At 40.4% G+C, this 19,049-nt stretch overlaps 1 protein-coding gene across 2 annotated transcripts; it reads right to left on the reverse strand.

Annotated features, from left to right (window-relative positions):
- Positions 1–326: 326 nt before the first annotated feature.
- LOC722496 (aldo-keto reductase family 1 member C8) lies at positions 327–15,339 on the reverse strand. Of its 2 annotated transcripts, XM_077945660.1 has the most exons (8): positions 15,179–15,310; positions 12,645–12,812; positions 11,605–11,721; positions 10,488–10,565; positions 9,553–9,675; positions 4,254–4,363; positions 3,310–3,475; positions 327–1,402 (listed from the first exon to the last, which is right to left on the reverse strand). In XM_077945660.1, the coding sequence occupies exons 1-8, from the start codon at positions 15,263–15,265 to the stop codon at positions 1,316–1,318; spliced, it is 936 nt and encodes a 311-aa protein (XP_077801786.1). In that variant the 5' UTR covers positions 15,266–15,310; the 3' UTR covers positions 327–1,315. The 2 variants fall into 2 exon arrangements, with proteins under 2 accessions (XP_077801786.1, XP_015001865.3); XM_015146379.3 differs by having other exon boundaries at positions 327–3,475; positions 15,179–15,339.
- Between the last annotated feature and the right edge of the window lie 3,710 nt (positions 15,340–19,049).

Raw genomic sequence — 19,049 nt, forward strand, 5'->3', positions numbered from 1 at the left:
GATCCCTCTGCCTGATGCCCTCTCCCCTCAGCTGTCAGCAAAGCTCACTTCCTCTGCTCCTTCAGGTCTTTTCTCAATGTCTCTGTCTCACTGAGGATTCTCTGCTTCTACTGTTTGTAATTTCATCTGTGCCTGCACTCCTTCCATACTCTACCCCTTTCCCTGCTTTTTTTCCCCTTCACAGCGCTTCTTGTCATGCAACATGGTCCTCATTCTACATACTCATTAGTGTATTGTCTGTTTCTGTCTCCTGGAATGTAAGTTATATGAGGGCTTAGATTTTTATCTGTTTGGTTTTAGTGCCTTCAATAATATTTTGCACATTATAGCTGCTCAACACATATTTATTGTTGAATGAAATATATTTCATATAATTCTGTAGCATGTTCCTCAGAGGCCATTGTAACATCTTTTCTGATACTCCTTCCACCCCATCTTCCAGGATTGCACATGTCCTTCTGTCTCCTTGACTGTCATCCTGTATTATAATTGCCACTTGCACTCTCTCCCCTTGTGTTGGTTGTAAGCTGCTAAGGTTATAGTGATTTGTGTGCAGCCAGACAGAACTGAGCTAATGTCTCTGCTTGGATCCTCAATGCCCTGCAATGAAGGCACAACACATAGGCAGGGTGTCCCTGAAGTCTCAGTGGGGAATGAGCTCCTTCCAAGGTCATGGGATCCCTGGCAGAATCCAGCTGCTTCTGAGCTGTTGGAATGAAAGCCTCAGTTTCTCGCTGGCTGGTGGTCTGAGGCCCTGCTCAGTTCCTCTCCATGTGCACCCTTCAACAAGGTCTTTTTTTTTTTTTTTTTTGAACAGAGTCTCACTCTGTTGCCCAGGCTGCAGCGCAATGGCAGATCGTGAGGTCAGAAGTTCAAGACCAGACTGACCAACATGGTGAAACCCCGTCTCCACTAAAAATATGAAAATTAGCTGGGCGTGGTGGCACACGCCTATCATCCCAGCTGCTCAGGAGGCTGAGGCAGGAGAACTGCTTGAACCTGGGAGGCGGAGGTTGCAGCGAGCTGAGATCGTGTCACTGCACTCCAGCCTAAGCAATAGAGTAAGACTTTGTCTCTGAAAAAAAACAAAAAAAGTAGAAGAAGTGCATTCACAATGGTGCAGACATCAGCAGTTTCACTTACAGACTCACATTCCTGTTGGGTCAGAGATTGAGCCAAATGAGGACTGTAGGGAAGCTCCTGTTTCATGCCTATTCCTGCAATCTGGCCTGCCTTCCCGATTTAGGGAAGATGTGTTCCTCTGTTTGCCTGCATATTACAGAAAATAGCCTGTGAAAGAATCTGCAAGCATGACTTACAATTGTAACTTAGCATATCGAAAATTTCTGTTGAGGCCATCAATGGCTTGCATGTCCTCTGGAGTCAACTCAAAGTCAAAAACCTGAAAGGAAGAAAACACATTAACCTGTCCCCAGGACAGCAGCTTCTTCCTGGGAATACAAGGCTTTCAGAGGGCAGAGGCAAGGATGGCAATATGGGAAGTATTTCTGTCCTCATTGGCCTCTACGTGAGACCTCTTCCCCCCGAGACCTCTTCCCCCTGAGATCTGCTACTTTTCCATCCCACCTCCCTCCTGCTCTGCTCCACTTCTAAAAGAAAGACAACTTATCAATCTTAGACATTTCTAGAGAATTGCTTGAGACAGAAAAAATAAATTCTTTATCCTAAACAAAGGCAAATCTGGACAAAATACCTGCTTCCTTGACTTGACCACACTTGGTGAGGATTTCCCTTACTCACTTCCCCTGGAACTTGACCCAGTCTTTGACTGTGCAAGCCTTGGAACACAGGACAACCTTGCTCCAAGAATCTGTTGGCCTTAGAAAAGCATTTCCTGATCAATTGTTTCACCATACCACTGGCTCATTGCAGGCCCCCAAATACTATCTCCAGCTACTACTAAATAGTACCAAATACTACTTCCTAATAAAAAAAAAAAAAAAAAAAAAAAACTTTTTTGAATATATTTATCTTACTTAAGCCAAGAGTTGTTTTTATTTGAAAACATATAGACACATAACCCCTGATGAAGAATCCCTTAATAGCAAAGAAAAGAGATATTTGGTTTAAAAAAATTAAGTTCATTATTTCATGCAGAAGACAGAAAACTCAGAGCCCTATCTATCCATCCGTCTATGATCTACATATCTATCTAATGTCTCTCTCTCTCTCTCTCTCTCTTTCTCTCTCTCTCTCTCTACCTACCTGTATCTGCCCATTATCTACCTATCCACCCATACATTTACCCATCAGTGATTCATCTTAAAATATACTCCAGAAGTGACATGGTTGTCACAGGGATATGTATTAACATGTTACGTTAAATTGAAAAATAAAATACAGTAAGATTTTTTTTCTATATTGTAGCAAGGTTTAGATTTGCCTATTTGATTTTAGTATAACTTTAAAAATTTAGAGCTACAAAGTTGTGAAACAAATACATTAGAAAATATGCTTCAAATATCACCCTTTGTAATAACTAAACTCATGTTGATTTTTCCAGCTGCCATCTTTACATGGACAACAGCATACATAGTCTTTAAAAATTCTTTTAGAATTCAAAACAAAGTAAAGTAAAGACCACTGATTGATCTAATGGATTGGAGTGTATATGAGGAAGTCTTCAGGCAAAATCTTTACTCATTGATTTACTATTAATAATTTGATCAGTCTATGAAATTATACCTAGCTTCCCACCTGCCTGGGGCACTGCCAGGGGAAAGGTGATAAAAGATGACCTAGAAGGAGTCACTGCATTTAGGGTCTCACAGTCCAGAGAGCACACTGACATCTTAGAGAAAAACAATGTTAAGTTAAAAGGGAAAAGACTCACTAACAGAACCATGCCAGGCACTATTGTGGTGAAAAATGTGCTACGTTGTCCCAATGGTTATGTATGTATGATATGTAACAAAGCAGGTAATCCTATTTGAGTTTGATCATAAAATACAAATGGAGATTTGTCAGATAGAGATGGTGAAGGAGAGAAATGAGGGTCCTTAAAGTTATTTACCATGTAGAACTCCTGAAACTCATGAAAATGGTGGAGTTGAAATTTGCTTAGTGTCACACAACTAGCGAGTGGCAAAGTCAGTCCTAGAGGTGATAAACTTTAGAACTGTGAATCCAGTGATCTCTCTTCATACTCTTCCATCCTGCCCCCCTCCCTTAGCACACAGAGGAGAGAAGCACGGGCATGAATGACATGTGGCACATTCCCCCGTGGAAGAGAGATGGCCCAGACCAGCGACCATGGCTCACTTTGGAGCAAAACCACTTGACCTGTACCTGGAAGTTCTCTCTGATTCTCTTCTCAGAGAAGCTCTTGGCCAGGACCACCACCCCCCACTGCAGCTGGTAGCGCAGGACAACCTGGCCTGGGCTTCTATTGTGTTTCTTGGCAATGGATTTCAAGGTTGGCTCCTCCAAGAGATATGGGCTATCTGGGTCCATCCTGGAGAAAAGCAACAGATATGAAGAGTATAGATGAAAAATCTAGAGTGTGCTACCCCTTTTGCCCAAAGCCCCAGACAACAAGAAGAGAAGATACAATATAGTATGTTTCGAAGTGTCTCATAAATATTCATAGAGATTCATTTGCAATTGTGGCAAACTGGAAACAACTAAACTACCCATCAATGGGTGAATGGATAAACAACTTGTGGTGTGCATGTCCATACAATGGAATATTTTACAGCAGTAAAATGGAAAGAACAGACACATGCAACTACAGGAATGAATCTCACAGGTCGAGCAAAAGAAGCTACACAAAAGAATATATATGACTTCTTTACATAAAGTACTACAGCAGACAAAAGTAATCTAAGACTGAAAACATTACAAACATAGTTGCCTAGAGGTGGGGAGGAATTGTCTCAGAAGGAACACAAATTAACATTTTTGGGAGAAAGTTTCTATATCATGACAATAATGTGGATTACAAACTACATTCATTTATCAAAATTGTACAGCTAACATATATGCATTACAGTCTATGTAAATTTCACCTTCAAATCACTTTGAAATTGGAGTGGGGTTGGGAGAAGGCAGATATACAAATGAAACAGCAGGGAAGGAATGTTGGTGACATTGAAGCTCAGTGGTGCTGCATGGGAATTCACTACACTGTTGTGTTCACTGTTATATGTTTGACTTTATCTATAATGAAATGCTAAAAGTTTCTTAATCGATAGAGTTGCTGATATAAATTAACTCTTTGATACTCTTATTACCAGTTTGGGTCTCTGTGAGATGCCAGGGCACTGTAGGCGACTAGAACAATGTCCTTGGACTTGCAGAACTCCAGGAGTTTGCTCTGGTTGAGGTAAGGGTGACATTCCACCTGTAATTTTTCAAGACCAAAAGGTGTCAGAATACATGAGCCAATAGCCACATGTAAATTTTAAAATGCTTTGAAGGAATATCTAGAACTATATTAATATATGTACTATGTATTTCAGATTGGTGATTTTCCCCATGCACCTTCTGAAATGCCTTCAAATTCCATCAGCGGTCGTACTAATACGATAACTTACGTATTCTTTTTTAATTAGTGTTTTTAAATGATTAAAATCTCTTGTGCCCAAATTATAGTCTCTACATGACATTTCTACTCAGAGAAACCAAGATTTCTTAGAAAAATGGCTAATTCCATTTCTGACTGGGGAAGCTACAAGTTCAGCCTAGAACAGCTTACATTCTAAATGGCAAAGAACATAAAAAAAATGAGGCAAGTCAAAGGACCAAGAAGCTCATTTGAAAAGTCTCCTGCTGGTCAAAATGATGGCAAGTTGAGCATCAAAAAGAATAGTAACTACAATGGTTGGGAAAATGACATATTTGTTAAAATTCACGAGTTCAAATGACGTTAACCAAATGTGATCAAATCTTTAGCTCTAACCTTCAATTTACAGAAAGTACAAAAGGAACATGTTAAATTGTATCACATCACTGGATCAACCAGTATATCCTATACTGAGGAAAATTTTACAGGAATAAAAGCCTTAAGTTTTCATTAGTAAATTGAAGGAAAGAAAGAGGCAGAGTGAGAATGAGAGCCACGGAAGAAGAGGAGGAAGAGAAGGTAGAAGAGCAGGAGGAGAAGAAGGAGGAAGAGAATAAACAGAAGAAGACAGAGGAGGGAGAAGAGGAAGAGGAGGAGGGAAGTAAAAAAAAAAAAAAAAAAAAAAAAGAGCAAACTTATTAATAGAGTGATTTGGCCGGCCTCAGTGGCTCAGACCTGTAATCCCAGCACATTAGGAGGCCAAAGCGGGCAGACTATGAGGTCAGGAGTTTGAGACCAGCCTGACCAATGTGATGAAACCCCATCTCTATTAAAAATACAAAAATTAGCCAGGCATAGCGGTGCATGCCTGTAATCCCAGCTACTCAGGAGGCTGAGGCAGGAGAATCGCTTGAACCTGGGAGGTGGAGGTTGCAGTGAGCTGAGATCATGCCACTGCACTCCAGCCTGAAGACAGAGTGAGACTAGGTCTCAAAAAAAAAAAAAAAAGAGTGATTTATGAGACATATCATCCAATTGCAATGTATGGGCCTTATTTCCACACCAATTTAAATGAATCAACTGTAAAAATATGATAAAATTATATTTCAGCACTCATGATATTTAGTAATAACAAGAAATTATTGCTACCATTTCAAGTGGTATAAAAAGATTCTGGCAATGTTTAAAGATTTAGAGATTTTTTTAAACATTTTCAGATAAAATGATATAATGTCTGCTTCAAAATAATACAGAGGTAGAATTATCTATGTAATATGTTTGGTTGTGAGATAATTATTGCTTAAGTGTGAGGATGGGTACATAAAAAGAAAATGATTATAACGTGAGGGGATATTCAAAAAATTGATTGAAAATGTGCATTATGTAGAAACTATACATGGATTTCAAAAAAATGCACCAAAATAAACTTGTACTAACTTGTTATGACATGTCTAAACAGGATCTAGTTTGAGGTATTGAGAAAGATAAGACAACTCCCCTATCAGAGAAACATGAATTCTGCTAAATTGAAGAACAAAAATCAAATTTATTGTGAAACATAGGTGGAAGAATGGTGAAATTATTGACTCTTTACACAAAATTTATGGGCAAAATCCCCTAAAGAAATCAGAAGTTCACAAATGAATAATTGATTTTAAGAAGGAAGAAGATGATGTTGAAGATGAAGCCCACAATGGCATACCATTCATAACAATTTTCAGGAAAAAAAATGTATCTTACTAGTGCCCTAATTAAAGACGACCAATGATTAACAGCAGAAATGATAACCAACACCACAGATATCTCAACTGGTTCAGTTTACACTATAGTGACTGAAATATTTAAGTTGAGTGAACTTTCCAATTCATAGGTGATGAAACTGTTGTGGTCAGATCAGCTACAGACAGGAGCAAAGCTTTCCAAGGAAATTTTAGGTAAGTGAGATCAAGATCCTGAAGCATCTTCAAAGAATTGTAACATGAGGTGAAACATGGCTTTGCCAGTACAATCCTGAAGAGAAAGCAAAATCAAAGCAATTGCTACCAAGATGTGGAAATGGTCCAGCCAAAGCAAAAGGAGATTGGTCAAGAAAAAAGGTTATAGCAAGTTTTTTGGGATGCTTGGGGCATTTTGCTTATTGCCTTTCCAGAGGGCTAAAGAAGAATAACAACTGTTTTGAGAAAATTAGCCAGTTTTAGTATGAAAATACCCACAAAAATCTTCACCAGGGCCAGGCGCGTTGGCTCACGCCTGTAATCCCAGAACTTTGGGAGGCCAAGGTGGGCTGATCACAAGTCAGGAGATCAAGACCATCGTGGCTAACACGGTGAAACCCTGTCTCTACTAAAAATACACAAAATTAGCAGGACGTGGTGGTGGTCGCCTATAATCCCAGCTACTTGGGAGGCTGAGGCGGGAGAATGGCTTGAACCCAGAAGTTAGAGGTTGCAGTGAGCCGAGATCGCACCACTGCACTCCAGCCTGGGTGACAGAGCGAGACTCCATCTCAAAACAAAACAAAACAAAACAAAAAAGCTTCACCAAAGATTATTTTTCACCATACCAATGCTCCTACTCATTTTTTTCATCAAGCAAGGGCAATTTTGCAAGAATTCTGACAGAAAAATCATTAGTCATCCACATTACAGTCCTGATTTGGCTCTTTCTGAGTTCTTTTTGTGTCTGAATCTTTAAGAATCTTTAACAGAGACTTTTTTTTACAGTTAATAATGTAAAAAATAAAGAATACATTGACATGATTAAATTACCGGGACTCTCAGTTATTTAGAGATGAACTAAATGGCTACTATTTGCTATTAGTTCACATACTTAGTTCATATACTCATAAGCATATAGTTATGCTTTAAAAACTATACTGAATTTGGTAAAGCTTGTGTTGAAAAATAGTTGATACCTTTATTAACGTCTTTTAATTCCATTTTTCCATGAACTTTTTGAACTCATATTCTCTATATCTTTTTTAAAATTTTACAAAAATAAAAACTTTAAAAAGTAATAAAAGAAATATTTTCATGTTAGATATAGGAAAAAATACCAGATCACCTAGAATTTTACCAGAACCATGTAGCAACCTCTAATCATTTTGTATGCTTAATTTTAGTCATTTTTATTGTTCTTAAGATGTTAAATAATTTAAAATTAACATACATATTGAATAGTATAGATTAACATATTTTATAAGAATCCTGATTTTATTCATTTATTCTCCCTTCCTCCATATTCAGCTTCTGTGCCCCAGAAGAAGCCAGTTACACGTCTGTGTCATGAACTTACTTTCTCTTACATTAATTGGTTTATGAAAGGTACATTATGGTGTTCAAGCCAATGACACATGAGAAAAAAATTGGTAGAAAACTTCTATGAAAATTATTCTTCTGTCTTTAGAAACAGCCCCAGAAAACCCTCTCTGCTGTGCTGAACATGAATGAGGAGACCTATCCCCCAACTGCCATGAGGAGCCATTCCGAAGCTAAAAAACATGGAGCACAGACAAAATATGTTCATTTCAAGAAAGCATCTTACAGCTTCTACAACAACCAAGACCCAAACTTTCTATAAGTGAATGAACTTTAAGCCTGTTTGAGTTGAGTTTTCTGTTTCTTTTGGCTTAAAAGCATCCTGAAAAACAGAATAGCATATAATTCTCTGATATGCTTTTGATATAGTATTACAAGCTTTCCCTCTTTGCTATTAGTCTCCATAATATCCTCTCAAAGGTCTCTATGAAGCCATCAGAACTTTATTTCCTCATTTGTGGAAATTCAAAATTCTAAGCTTTGGTTTTTAGAAATTATATATATATATATGTTAATATATATTATATTACTATATAATATAGATGGGAGTTTTTAACACATTTTGATTGTCTACAAATATCCCTAGGAATATAAAACTAAGACAAAGAGTATACATTTTTGAACTGCTTTTCGTATAATTATCAAAATGGTCTACACAAAGCTTTACTTAACAATGTCATAAATCATGTTTGATATTTGGCTGTATAGGATGTTTCTTTAAAAATCATGTTTTAGGCCGGGCGTGGTGGCTCAAGCCTGTAATCCCAGCACTTTGGGAGGCCGAGACGGGTGGATCACGAGGTCAGGAGATCGAGACCATCCTGGCTAACACGGTGAAACCCCGTCTCTACTAAAAAATACAAAAAACTAGTGGCGGGCGCCTGTAGTCCCAGCTACTAGGGAGGCTGAGGCAGGAGAATGGTGGGAACCCGGGAGGCGGAGCTTGCAGTGAGCTGAGATCCAGCCACTGCACTCCAGCTGGGCGACAGAGCAAGACTCCGTCTCAAAAAAAAAAAAAATCATGTTTTAATTATAATTTATATACCTCCTCTTTCTCATTCCTTTCCTCTGATCTGGCTTCAGTGCTCACCACTCTGAAGCAGGCCCTGCATGGCTTCCCATAACCTCTATGCCACTAAATCCAGCCCCCTTTATCCTTCCCTATTGGAGTATTTGCTCACCGTAGGATCCACCTATGTCTGACTCAAGCCACTTCAATGCTCTTTCTTTGGCTCCTGATACCACAGTCTCCCGGTTGTCTCCACCTGTCTGGCAGCTCCTGTTCAATCTCCTTGCCAGTGCCTCCCTGCCTCACCCTCTGCTGTGAACTTTCCTGCCTATTCCTTTTCATTCCATGAACTTTCCCTAGGAGAGCTAATCCTTGTCTGTGAGTTGTTACATCTATAAAGCAATGATTCCAAACATCTGTATCTCCACCTAGACCACCCCCTGAGCTCCAGACCAAAGCGACCACCTCCCAACTCTGCCTCCACTTGGCCGTCTCATAGGAACTTCACACCCATCCCCAAAGAACCGAAGCCAGGCTCTTCTGCTCCACTCAAACTGCTTTTTCTCTAGTAGCTTCTCTGTCTGTGAAAGGAACTGCCATCTACACAGGTGATATGAAGCCAGAAACTTGGAAGCATGATTAAGTGGCAAGTGTGTGAAGAGCAGAAAGTCAGAGAAGGCCCCGGTAGGCTAAGGGCTCACCTGGTTGCAGGTGGGCTTATACTTGAGCCCTGGCTTGTTGAGGATGAGTTCCAGCAGCTTGCGATTGAAATTAGACAGCCCAATGGACTTGGTTAGACCTGCGTCTTTGCACTTCTCCAGGGCCTGGGAAGGAAGGAAATGGATGGTAGACCTTTGCTGTAGTTTGTCCATTTCATTTGTCACTGATTTTTTATAAACTGAAAATCTGACTTATGATATATTACAATTATAATGAATCAAACAGTTTTATCCCTTGAATAAATTAATTTTGAATGCCCTTTCTTGTTCCGTATACATATTTGTCTCCTTAATTCTATTACATGCACACTCGGGACACCAAATAAACATAAAGCTGCTTTTCCATTTCCTCTTACCTGTCCCACTTACTTCTATGGTACCTATTTTGCTGTTAGGATGCAATAGTTAACAAACTACACCACAGTCAAGGGCAAAAGAAACTCTCAGCCTTTCCTCTAGTAAAGGGTCTGTTGCTGCGTCTTTCTACAATGATAAAAACAAATGAATGGTATAGGTGTTGCAAGGGCAGGTTCACTGTCCTGCTCCTTCCACCCTCCTGCTGAGTCAGGCCGCAGCTGTTCCTCCTCTGTGATGCGTTTCTGTCCTGGGATAAAGTGCTGACTCCTTTTGTGCTTCTCTATACTGACTCCTCTTTAGGGCTCGTGTCCTCAACCTGATCTCAGGGGTAAAGCTGCTTCCATGTCTATGAGGAGCCATAGAAGTTAAAATTAAACATGGACCATAGGGGTCATCTCATTCCACTCCCTCACTTCACCGATGAGAACTCGGAGGCGCAGAGAAGTTTCACGTCTGAGGCCAGAGAACTGCTGGAGCGAAAGCCGCATCTCTTTTGACCCCTCCTTCTGTGATTCCAACCTCCCCACACAGTGCTGCCTGGTGTCTGCAGCAGAACATACCTCCCATGTGTCACGAAGGTCCACAGTGTCAAAAATAATGTTTCCACTGGCATCCTTAGGCAGCAATTCCTCCCCAGACTGGAAAACAGAGAAAACAGAGGATAAAGAAGAAGGTTTTGTATGAGAATTCCTTTTCTGGTGCTTAAGGAGCTTAACCACACCACTTTCAGGAGGCTGTGGTTATTAATCTGAGCATGCATGTGTGCATGTGTGTGGATGTGTGTGCTCGTGTGTCTGCATGCGCAGATGTGTGTATGCATGCGTGCATGTGCGTGTGCCTGTGTGCACATGTGTGTATGCGTGAGTGCATGTGTGTAGATAAGGATAGGTGTGGATGTGCATGTGCGTGTGTGGAGCGGGTCGGTAAGAGAAGACATGGGAGAAAAGAAAGATGAGAACAATCTGAGAGACGGTAGCAAAACACTTTTTCTCCACAGTTATCTGCAGGCTCCTTCCTCCATACACCCCCACACTTCACTAAGAATGCTGTCCCTACAGTTGAAATTTATTTCATTTCCGAAGGACAGGCTGGTGTGGAGGACAGAGCTTACCATAACTATTGATCAGTGTGTTTAGCCTCAGTTTATGCTCACCCAACTCAGATAATGAGGACATCAGATGTGCTTAGTCAATGTCCACTATGATAAGAGGTTGGATCAGTGAAGCCCAAAGGAGTCCAGTTGTGCCACATGTGCCACCCCGGGTACATCTCTCTGCTGGGGGCTGAGGGGTACATATGGGAGAAACCCTCACCATAAAGAGGTGGAGATTTCACGTTGTATCTCTGTAGTCTGTAGTAACCTAATAGCTCAGAACCTACACTCAGGAACATAATCATTAAGAAATGCAGGGCAGTGCCCTCATCTTTCTAGCACAGAGGAAGTGAGATCATCGAACCTGCATCTCGCTTAAGGCTGGAGGATGAGCACAGACAGAAAATTTCAATGTCACTCGGCTGTGAAGGAGACTCGTGAATGATTTAGCAATTCTATGCAATTCACTCAAACCTACCTCTCTCAGAAAGAACCCAGGAAATCAAGCTGGAATGAGACAATGGAGGTGCTAATAACGGTGATAAAACTGTCTGGGGCATAAGAAGGGAAAAACAAAAGCTGACCTTCATAGCCAATGGATTGTGGATAATGAAGAGATCGACATAGTCCAGTTGAAGTTTCTTCAGTGACCTCTCCAGGGCTGGGCGAACTAATTCTGGCCTAAAGAAAGTTGTCCAAAGCTGCAGTGAACAAAAGAAAAAGTAGCATATGATTTCACATATGTGGGGACCAAAATTAAACATAACAGTTAGAAATTGACACGTGAGTAACAAAACACTGTGGTCTAAAACTAAAAGAGCTGGGGCTACCTTTGTGTTATTCAGGGTAAATTACATCCTTGATGAGACGCTGAGATTTACTTGAAAGACTGCAATGTAAGAAAACTGTGAATAAAACTTAGATGGAGTAGGAAAATCAACTTTAATGCATCAAGGGTTAATGGCATCATCCTCTGAGAGCAGTCAAGAAATGTCAGGACAGAGGGAATGGAATCTACTGTCCTGTATAATGAATTCCTCAAAACAATTCTGCTGAGAGATGCATCCTAACAACAGGTTGTCATCAGTGTAAGCATGCATAGGATATATCTCCAGAAACCAAAGCTTTGTTTACATTGGAAGAAAGGTTTTCCACGCTAGGAAAATGTTATAACATTCAGGAAACTCAATGCCGAGTTGAAAAAGAAAAAAATATTTCCTAGTCTGGCTCTTTTTTCTGAACAATATCCCAACCTCACTTGATACGTCCTGAGAATAATTACTGAAGAATTAATGGAGTGGCTCCAGAGTGCCTCGGGTAAACGTATAACAATGACTTAAGTATTATCAATATCATTTTATATAGGAATAATATCTACTGCTCAGAGACATTGAAGAACTGTGTCCCACGTTTCACACATTTCAGAGCAAAACTACAGCCTCTTCTATATTTTGATGATGTGCCTTCACAATATTAGGTAATAAATACATTGTTCCTATGTTTTGATAATGTGCCTTCACAATATTAGGGAAATACATTGTTCAAACTGAGACCACATTGTTTTTCTAAATAATACATCTGAACTGACGGAGGTCTCTGGCCACTGCACACACAGAACTTTCACCTTGGTAGTGTAGAAAATGTCCTCTCTCTTCACAGTGCCATCAGCAATCTTCTTTCGAATGGCCTTTCCGAGCTCCTCCTCGTTTTGGTAGAAGAACACTGCATCAATGTGATGGAAGCCTACATCAATAGCCACTTTGGTGGCTTCACCAGCCTTGCTCTTGGGGGTCTATAAACAGGAGTAAGAGGAGTCAATGATCTGTCTGACTCAGAGAAAATCCATAGATTTCCATAGTGGCATTTTCTTTTTCTTTTTTCTTTCTTTTTTTTTTTTGTTTGATCTTTTACTTTGGGTTCAGGGCACATGTGCAGCTTTGTCATATGGATAAACTGTGTGTCACAGGGGTTTGGTATACAGATTATTTTGTCAGCTGGGTAATAAGCATAGTACCTGACAAATATTTTTTCTGATTCCCTCCTTCTACCCACCCTCCAACTTCAAATAGGCTCCGGTGTCTGTCATTCCCCTCCCAGTATCCCTGGGTGTTGTTCAGCTCCTATCTGTAAGTGAGAACGTGCGGTATTTGTTTTTCTGTTTCTGTGTTAGTTTGGTTAGGATAAGGGCCTCAAACTTCATCCATGTTGCTGCAAAGGACATGATCTAGTTCTTTTTTGTGGCTTCATAGTATTCCATGGTGTTTATGTACCACATTTTCTTTATCTGGTCTATCAAGGACAGGCATTTAGGTTGAGCCCATGTCTTTGCTACCCAATAGCATCTTCACTATCTGCTGGCCTCCTTCTCCCCTTTGGATCACGTGGGTTTCCATGATAGACCTGCACACTCTGAGGACAGCAACTAACCTCCTGTAAGTTTCTGCTCCCAAATAAATTAGTGGAGTGGGCTTCACCCTGGAGCATGGAAAAATCACATCTCATTCCATAGGAATCAATTGTACAAGAATAACCAACAGGTAAACTTCTGATAGTGGGAGAAATTTACTAAGTCACTCAATAGGAAGGACAGGTCAATTGATACACACACACACACACACACACACAACACATATATACAGCTGACCCTTGAACAACACAGGTTTAAACTGCATAGTCCCACTTATACATGATTTTTTTTCAATCAAAATTACAAAGTGTGCCTGCTTCTCCTGCCTCCCTTCCCGCTCCTTCACCTCTTCTGCCTCTGCCACCCCAGAGATAGCAACCCCAACCCTTCCTCTTCCTCCTCCTCCTCAGCCTACACAGTGTGAAGATGACAAGGATTAGGACCTTTGTAACAATCTACTTCCACTTAATGAATAGCAAATATATCATCTCTTCCTTATGAGTTTCTTAATAAGAGTTTCTTTTCTCTAACTTACTTTTCTCTAGCTTACTGTATTAGAAGAATACAATATATCATACATATAACATGCAAAATATGTTTGTGTTATTAGTAAGGGTTCCAGTCAATAGTTGGCCTGGTTTCACCCAGGACACAGATGTCACCTCACCAAGCTGGTATTGCAACATTTGGACAATAATATGTACATGCTCTGCCTCAAATTTCAAACAGGGGATAGTTTAATGACTAAATCTGAGATTCTGCCCTAGCAAGCTTCCTAGAACAGCAGGACAAAACACAGAGAACACACATGCAGGAAAAAAACTTCTCATTCCTGCAGCGACTTAAGGTAAAAACACCAATTAGAGAATTAAGGAAGCTTCTTTTTCACTTAGTGCATTTAAAACTAAGTGTCTGAATATTAAGCATATGCATGTAGTACAATTTATTACGGTAAACGAGGGGGTTATGGGGAATTTTGTTCTATTCTCTACGGCACTTTTCTGTCTTTTCTAAGAGTAATAAACATTACATAAAACATATATAAGTCACACATTATGCCTAATGGATGAAATGGATAATTATGCCATTGGAAACCTACTGACCCTTTCTGGCAGCTGTTATCTAGTGATATCTCATGACAGAGTTCTACCAAGATTGAGCCCATCCACTGGTCTCTCATTTTGGGGGTAATCCCTCCAAAGCAACCCTAAAGCTGTCCTTACATTACTGTGACCAGAGTGTGACACTTCAAGTTCTCTGCCATGAACTGAGTGGGTGGCTGTATGGTGTGAACTGAGTGGATGACTGTATGGTGTGAACTGAGTGGATGACTGTATGGTGTGTTTGGTGAGAAACACAATTCAGTCCTTACTGTGATGTTGTACCCCCTACGTCTTCCCATCGAATTACCTAATGTTTCAAATCACAGTGTCTTCTTACATGACAAAAGGTTTGGATGGTCGAAACTCCCTGGCAAATACTTCCAGCCCCAACAACCTCACAGCAAAGCTGCCAGCAAGCATTCATGCTGGCTTCCGCTTCCCCCAGGCCCTTGGCCCTTCACATTTCTAAGCAAGAGTGGAGCCAAGAGTGTGGCCCTTCACATTTCTAAGCAAGAGTGGAGCCAAGAGTGTGGCCCTTCACATTTCTAAGCAAGAGTGGAGTTCAACCTCTGAACTCTGAGTCAACAGCTTATCATCCTCTTAGTGCAAAAAAATATAAGACCCCTCAGCCTCCAGAGGTCCACTTACATGATCAGGAGCATAAGTGTCAAATCCCAGCATCGGCATGAGGTGTCCATCATTCAGCCTCACAGAATGGCTTTGCTTCAGCTCCATCACCACCCACAGCCCAGCTAATCTGACTCTGCCTTTCCTTCCGTATCCTCACTGAGAGCCTAGTAGGAGACAAGGCTGCCGCGTTCTTTATTTCCATCAAATACAAGATGGGCGGGGCGGAGATTACAGCTGCCTATAATTTCAAAATGAAGTTGAAATCAATCCATTGACTTTGTTCTGATTCTTCCGTGTCTCTACAGGCCTGTCTTACAGGAAAATCATACAGAAATATTTGCGTGCTAGAAGAGTTTGAATTTTCTCTTCAGCATTGTACACACTTGATTTCTAAGTTAAAAAATTAAACATGCTGAAAGAAACTATCAACAGAGTAAATAGACAACCTATGAAATGGGAGATTTTTGCAAACTATGCATCTGACAAAGGTCTAATATCCAGCATCTATAAGGAACTTAAACAAATTTACATGAATGAAACAAACAACCCCAATAAAAAGTGGGCAAAGGACATGAATGGACACTTCTCAAGAGGAGGCAAACATGCAGCTAACAAACATGAAAAATGCTCAACATCACAGATCATTAGAGAAATGCGAATCAAAACCACAATGAGACACCAACTCACACCAGTCAGAATGGCTATTATTAAAAAGTCAAAAAAATGACAGATGCTGGCAAAGTTGTGGAGAGGAGTGAACACTTATATACAGTTGGTGGGAGTATAGATTAGATCAACCATTGTGAAAGACAGTGTGGTGATTCCTCAAAGACCTAAAGTCAGAAGTACCATTCAACCTAGCAATCCCATTAGTGGGCATATACCCAAAGGAATAAAAATTTTTATATTATAAAGATGCATGCGTGTGTATGTTCATTGCAGCACTATTCACAATAGCAAGGACATGAAATCAACCCAAATGCCCATCGATGATGGGCTGGATAAACAGGATGTGGTGCATGTACACCATGGAATACTATGCAGCCATAAAAAAGAATTAGAACACACACTTTGCAGGAATATGGATGGAGATAGTAGCTGTTATCCTTAGCAAACTAATGCAGGAACAGAAAACCAAATACTGTATGTTCTCACTTATAAGTGGGAGCTAAATGATGAGAACACATACAGGGGAACAACACACACTGGGGCCTATTAGAAGGTGGAGGGTGGGAGGAGGGAGAAGATCAGGAAAAATAATTAATGGGTACTGGGCTTAATACCTGAGTGATGAACTAATTAGTACAACAAACCCCCATGACACAGGTTTACATATGTAACAAACCTGGACATCCTGAACATGTACCCCTGAACTTAAAATAAAAGTTTTTTAAAAAGCATGCAAATATGTCTTTGATAATTGCACCAGACTTATTTTACAAGGTATAAAACTATCGTCAGGCTAGTGATTCTAAACACTGATTTTCCCAGAGGACCTAAGTTAACTTCCTCACCATTCCTTTCATCATAAATCCCATAACAATACTTCGCTGAAAATTTCTTGAACAAAGCCTGACACCTGGTCCCAAGCACACATGTAACAACATTTCTTAGGAAGACTTACTCCTACTTTCATTATCTTTGTCTTCTGTACCAAGGCCCATTTCATGTTTTGATTCTTATTGTCTTGTTTTCTTGAATCCTTTTGGTGCAAAAAACTTGTCTGAAATCATAGATAAATGTCTGTATTCTTGCCTTTCCTTCAGCCATTGCCTCTTTCTGGAACAACTTTCTCTATCCCACCTAGTTTTCAGCAGTTTAATGACTTCTTACTTATCCAAAATGCACCTCCTCCAACCACACATCCTTTATGACTCCTTCTATGACCTCCCTAGATGAAGTTGATACCCTTCCCTGCATACCCTTTATTATTATAGCTTCTACCATCCAGACCAAGAAACCACATCATTCAAATTACATTCTCAACTAATAAGGAACTTCTGCTAGATAAAACACCTAACTCATGTTTTCTTTAATGCTTCTATTATGTTGTGCTTCTTGCAACCTGTATTTGTGCCATTGGTATTTTACAGCCAATTGTGAAACATACAATTATAATTTATCTTACTTTCAACTCATCCTCCGGCTGGTCAAGGTCAGGACTCTGTCTGATTCCATGAGTCCAATTGGTTGCATTTATCTCAACATTGTGTTTGCTATAAATTTGATGAGAATATCCTTTTATATTCCATTGCTAAAGCTTTTGCACTAAACAGAGATGTTCTGTATCAAGTCACAAGAAAATTCTGTCTTCATTGATGTGAACTGCCTGGAGTCCACAATTCAACAGGCTAAAAAATTTGTCTAACATTCCTCCAATATTTAACTGTATTTTGCACTAAATGCTTGGCTAATGTAAAAAAACACTGTTTCTCCCCTACTTCTGATTCAGGAATCTATGAACTTAGTAGTGAAAGAAAATGGGCCAGTTTCATTCTTAGTGAAGCCATAGCAGGACTTCGTGCTCCCTGGCCCTATTCTCATTACACTTGCATTAAACATTATCCTAAAACATTTCTAGATTTGATGTCATGCCTTATGGTATATCGTTTTCAGAATCCATCTTCCCTTTGTAATTGGAAAGATGATTGTCTCTGGTTTCCCAGCATTTTTTTATTTTCTAAGACTTCTAGAAGACTACTAACGAGACAGGATCGAGCTCCTTGTCTCATGAACCGAGGGAGCTCATTGTTCATGAGACAGGAAGTGGGCAGATGGCAAGACGTTCCACTAGATCCCTGCCTCCTGGTACTCATGCCCTTGGGTAAACCTCTCTTCTTGAGTATGGCTGGTACTTGTGTCTTTATTCTAACCAATAGAATACTGTAACTCCAAAAAAGTACTCTTTCCATCGTTAGGAAAGACAGGATTGCCACTTCAATCACGCTAACCAACTCAGCAGTCTTCTCAGCTTGCAGGCTTTGATAAAATGAGTGGGTTTGTTGGAGAGGCACACATGGAGAGGAACTGAGGCTGGCCTCAGCCCACAAGCCAGCTAAAAACTGAGGCCTTCAAGAACTGAGCAAGTTTGTTCTCCCCTCAGAGCAAGTCTCCGCTATCGGCTCCACCCTTTTAGCTGCACTGAAGGAAATCCTGGCGGGTTTTCTTTAGTGGGGACCACCAGATAGGATGATGAGGGGATAAAAATTTCTTCTTTCCCACACCAAGTGAGTTATTTATCAGAGCAATAAAGGATGTTTGAACCCTTCCATATCAAGTATCATCTTGTTTTAAACCATTTTGCTGGACGGCAAGAAAAGTCATTATTTACAGCAAAACGACAAAGAGTTGGATAGAGTCCCAAAGCTCTGATAGGAGATTTAACCATACAGAACAAGAGTTCAGCAAGCACGCGGCAATTCACGAGGAAAGGGTAACCCAGGGTTACGAGAGAAACGTGAACATGGCATGGCGATAAAACGCCAAACACCTCGCTGTGGTTTGAATGTGTCCATGTGTTGAAAGTATAATCCCCAATGCAGAGTGTAAAGAGATGTGCCCTCTAAGAGGTCACTAGGTCATAACGGCCCTGCTCTCACGAAGCACTGACCTCATGATTGCAAAAATGGGTCCATTATCATGAGAGTGGGTTACTGTAAAAGTCATTTCGGCCCTCTCTTGTTCTGTCATCCTCTTACCCCTGCTTTCGCGCTCCCTGCCTTCTGCCATGGGATGACACAGCACAGATGTCCTCACCAGATGTGGGTCCTGTGATCTGGGACTTTCAGGCCTCCAAGACTGAGCCAAATAACTTTCTATTTTTTATGAGTCACTCAGTCTCAGCTATTCTGTTACAGCAACAGGAAACAGACTAAGACACACCCATATA

The sequence above is a fragment of the Macaca mulatta genome, chromosome 9 (assembly GCF_049350105.2).
Source record: "Macaca mulatta isolate MMU2019108-1 chromosome 9, T2T-MMU8v2.0, whole genome shotgun sequence".
Taxonomy (NCBI): Eukaryota; Metazoa; Chordata; class Mammalia; order Primates; family Cercopithecidae; genus Macaca; species Macaca mulatta.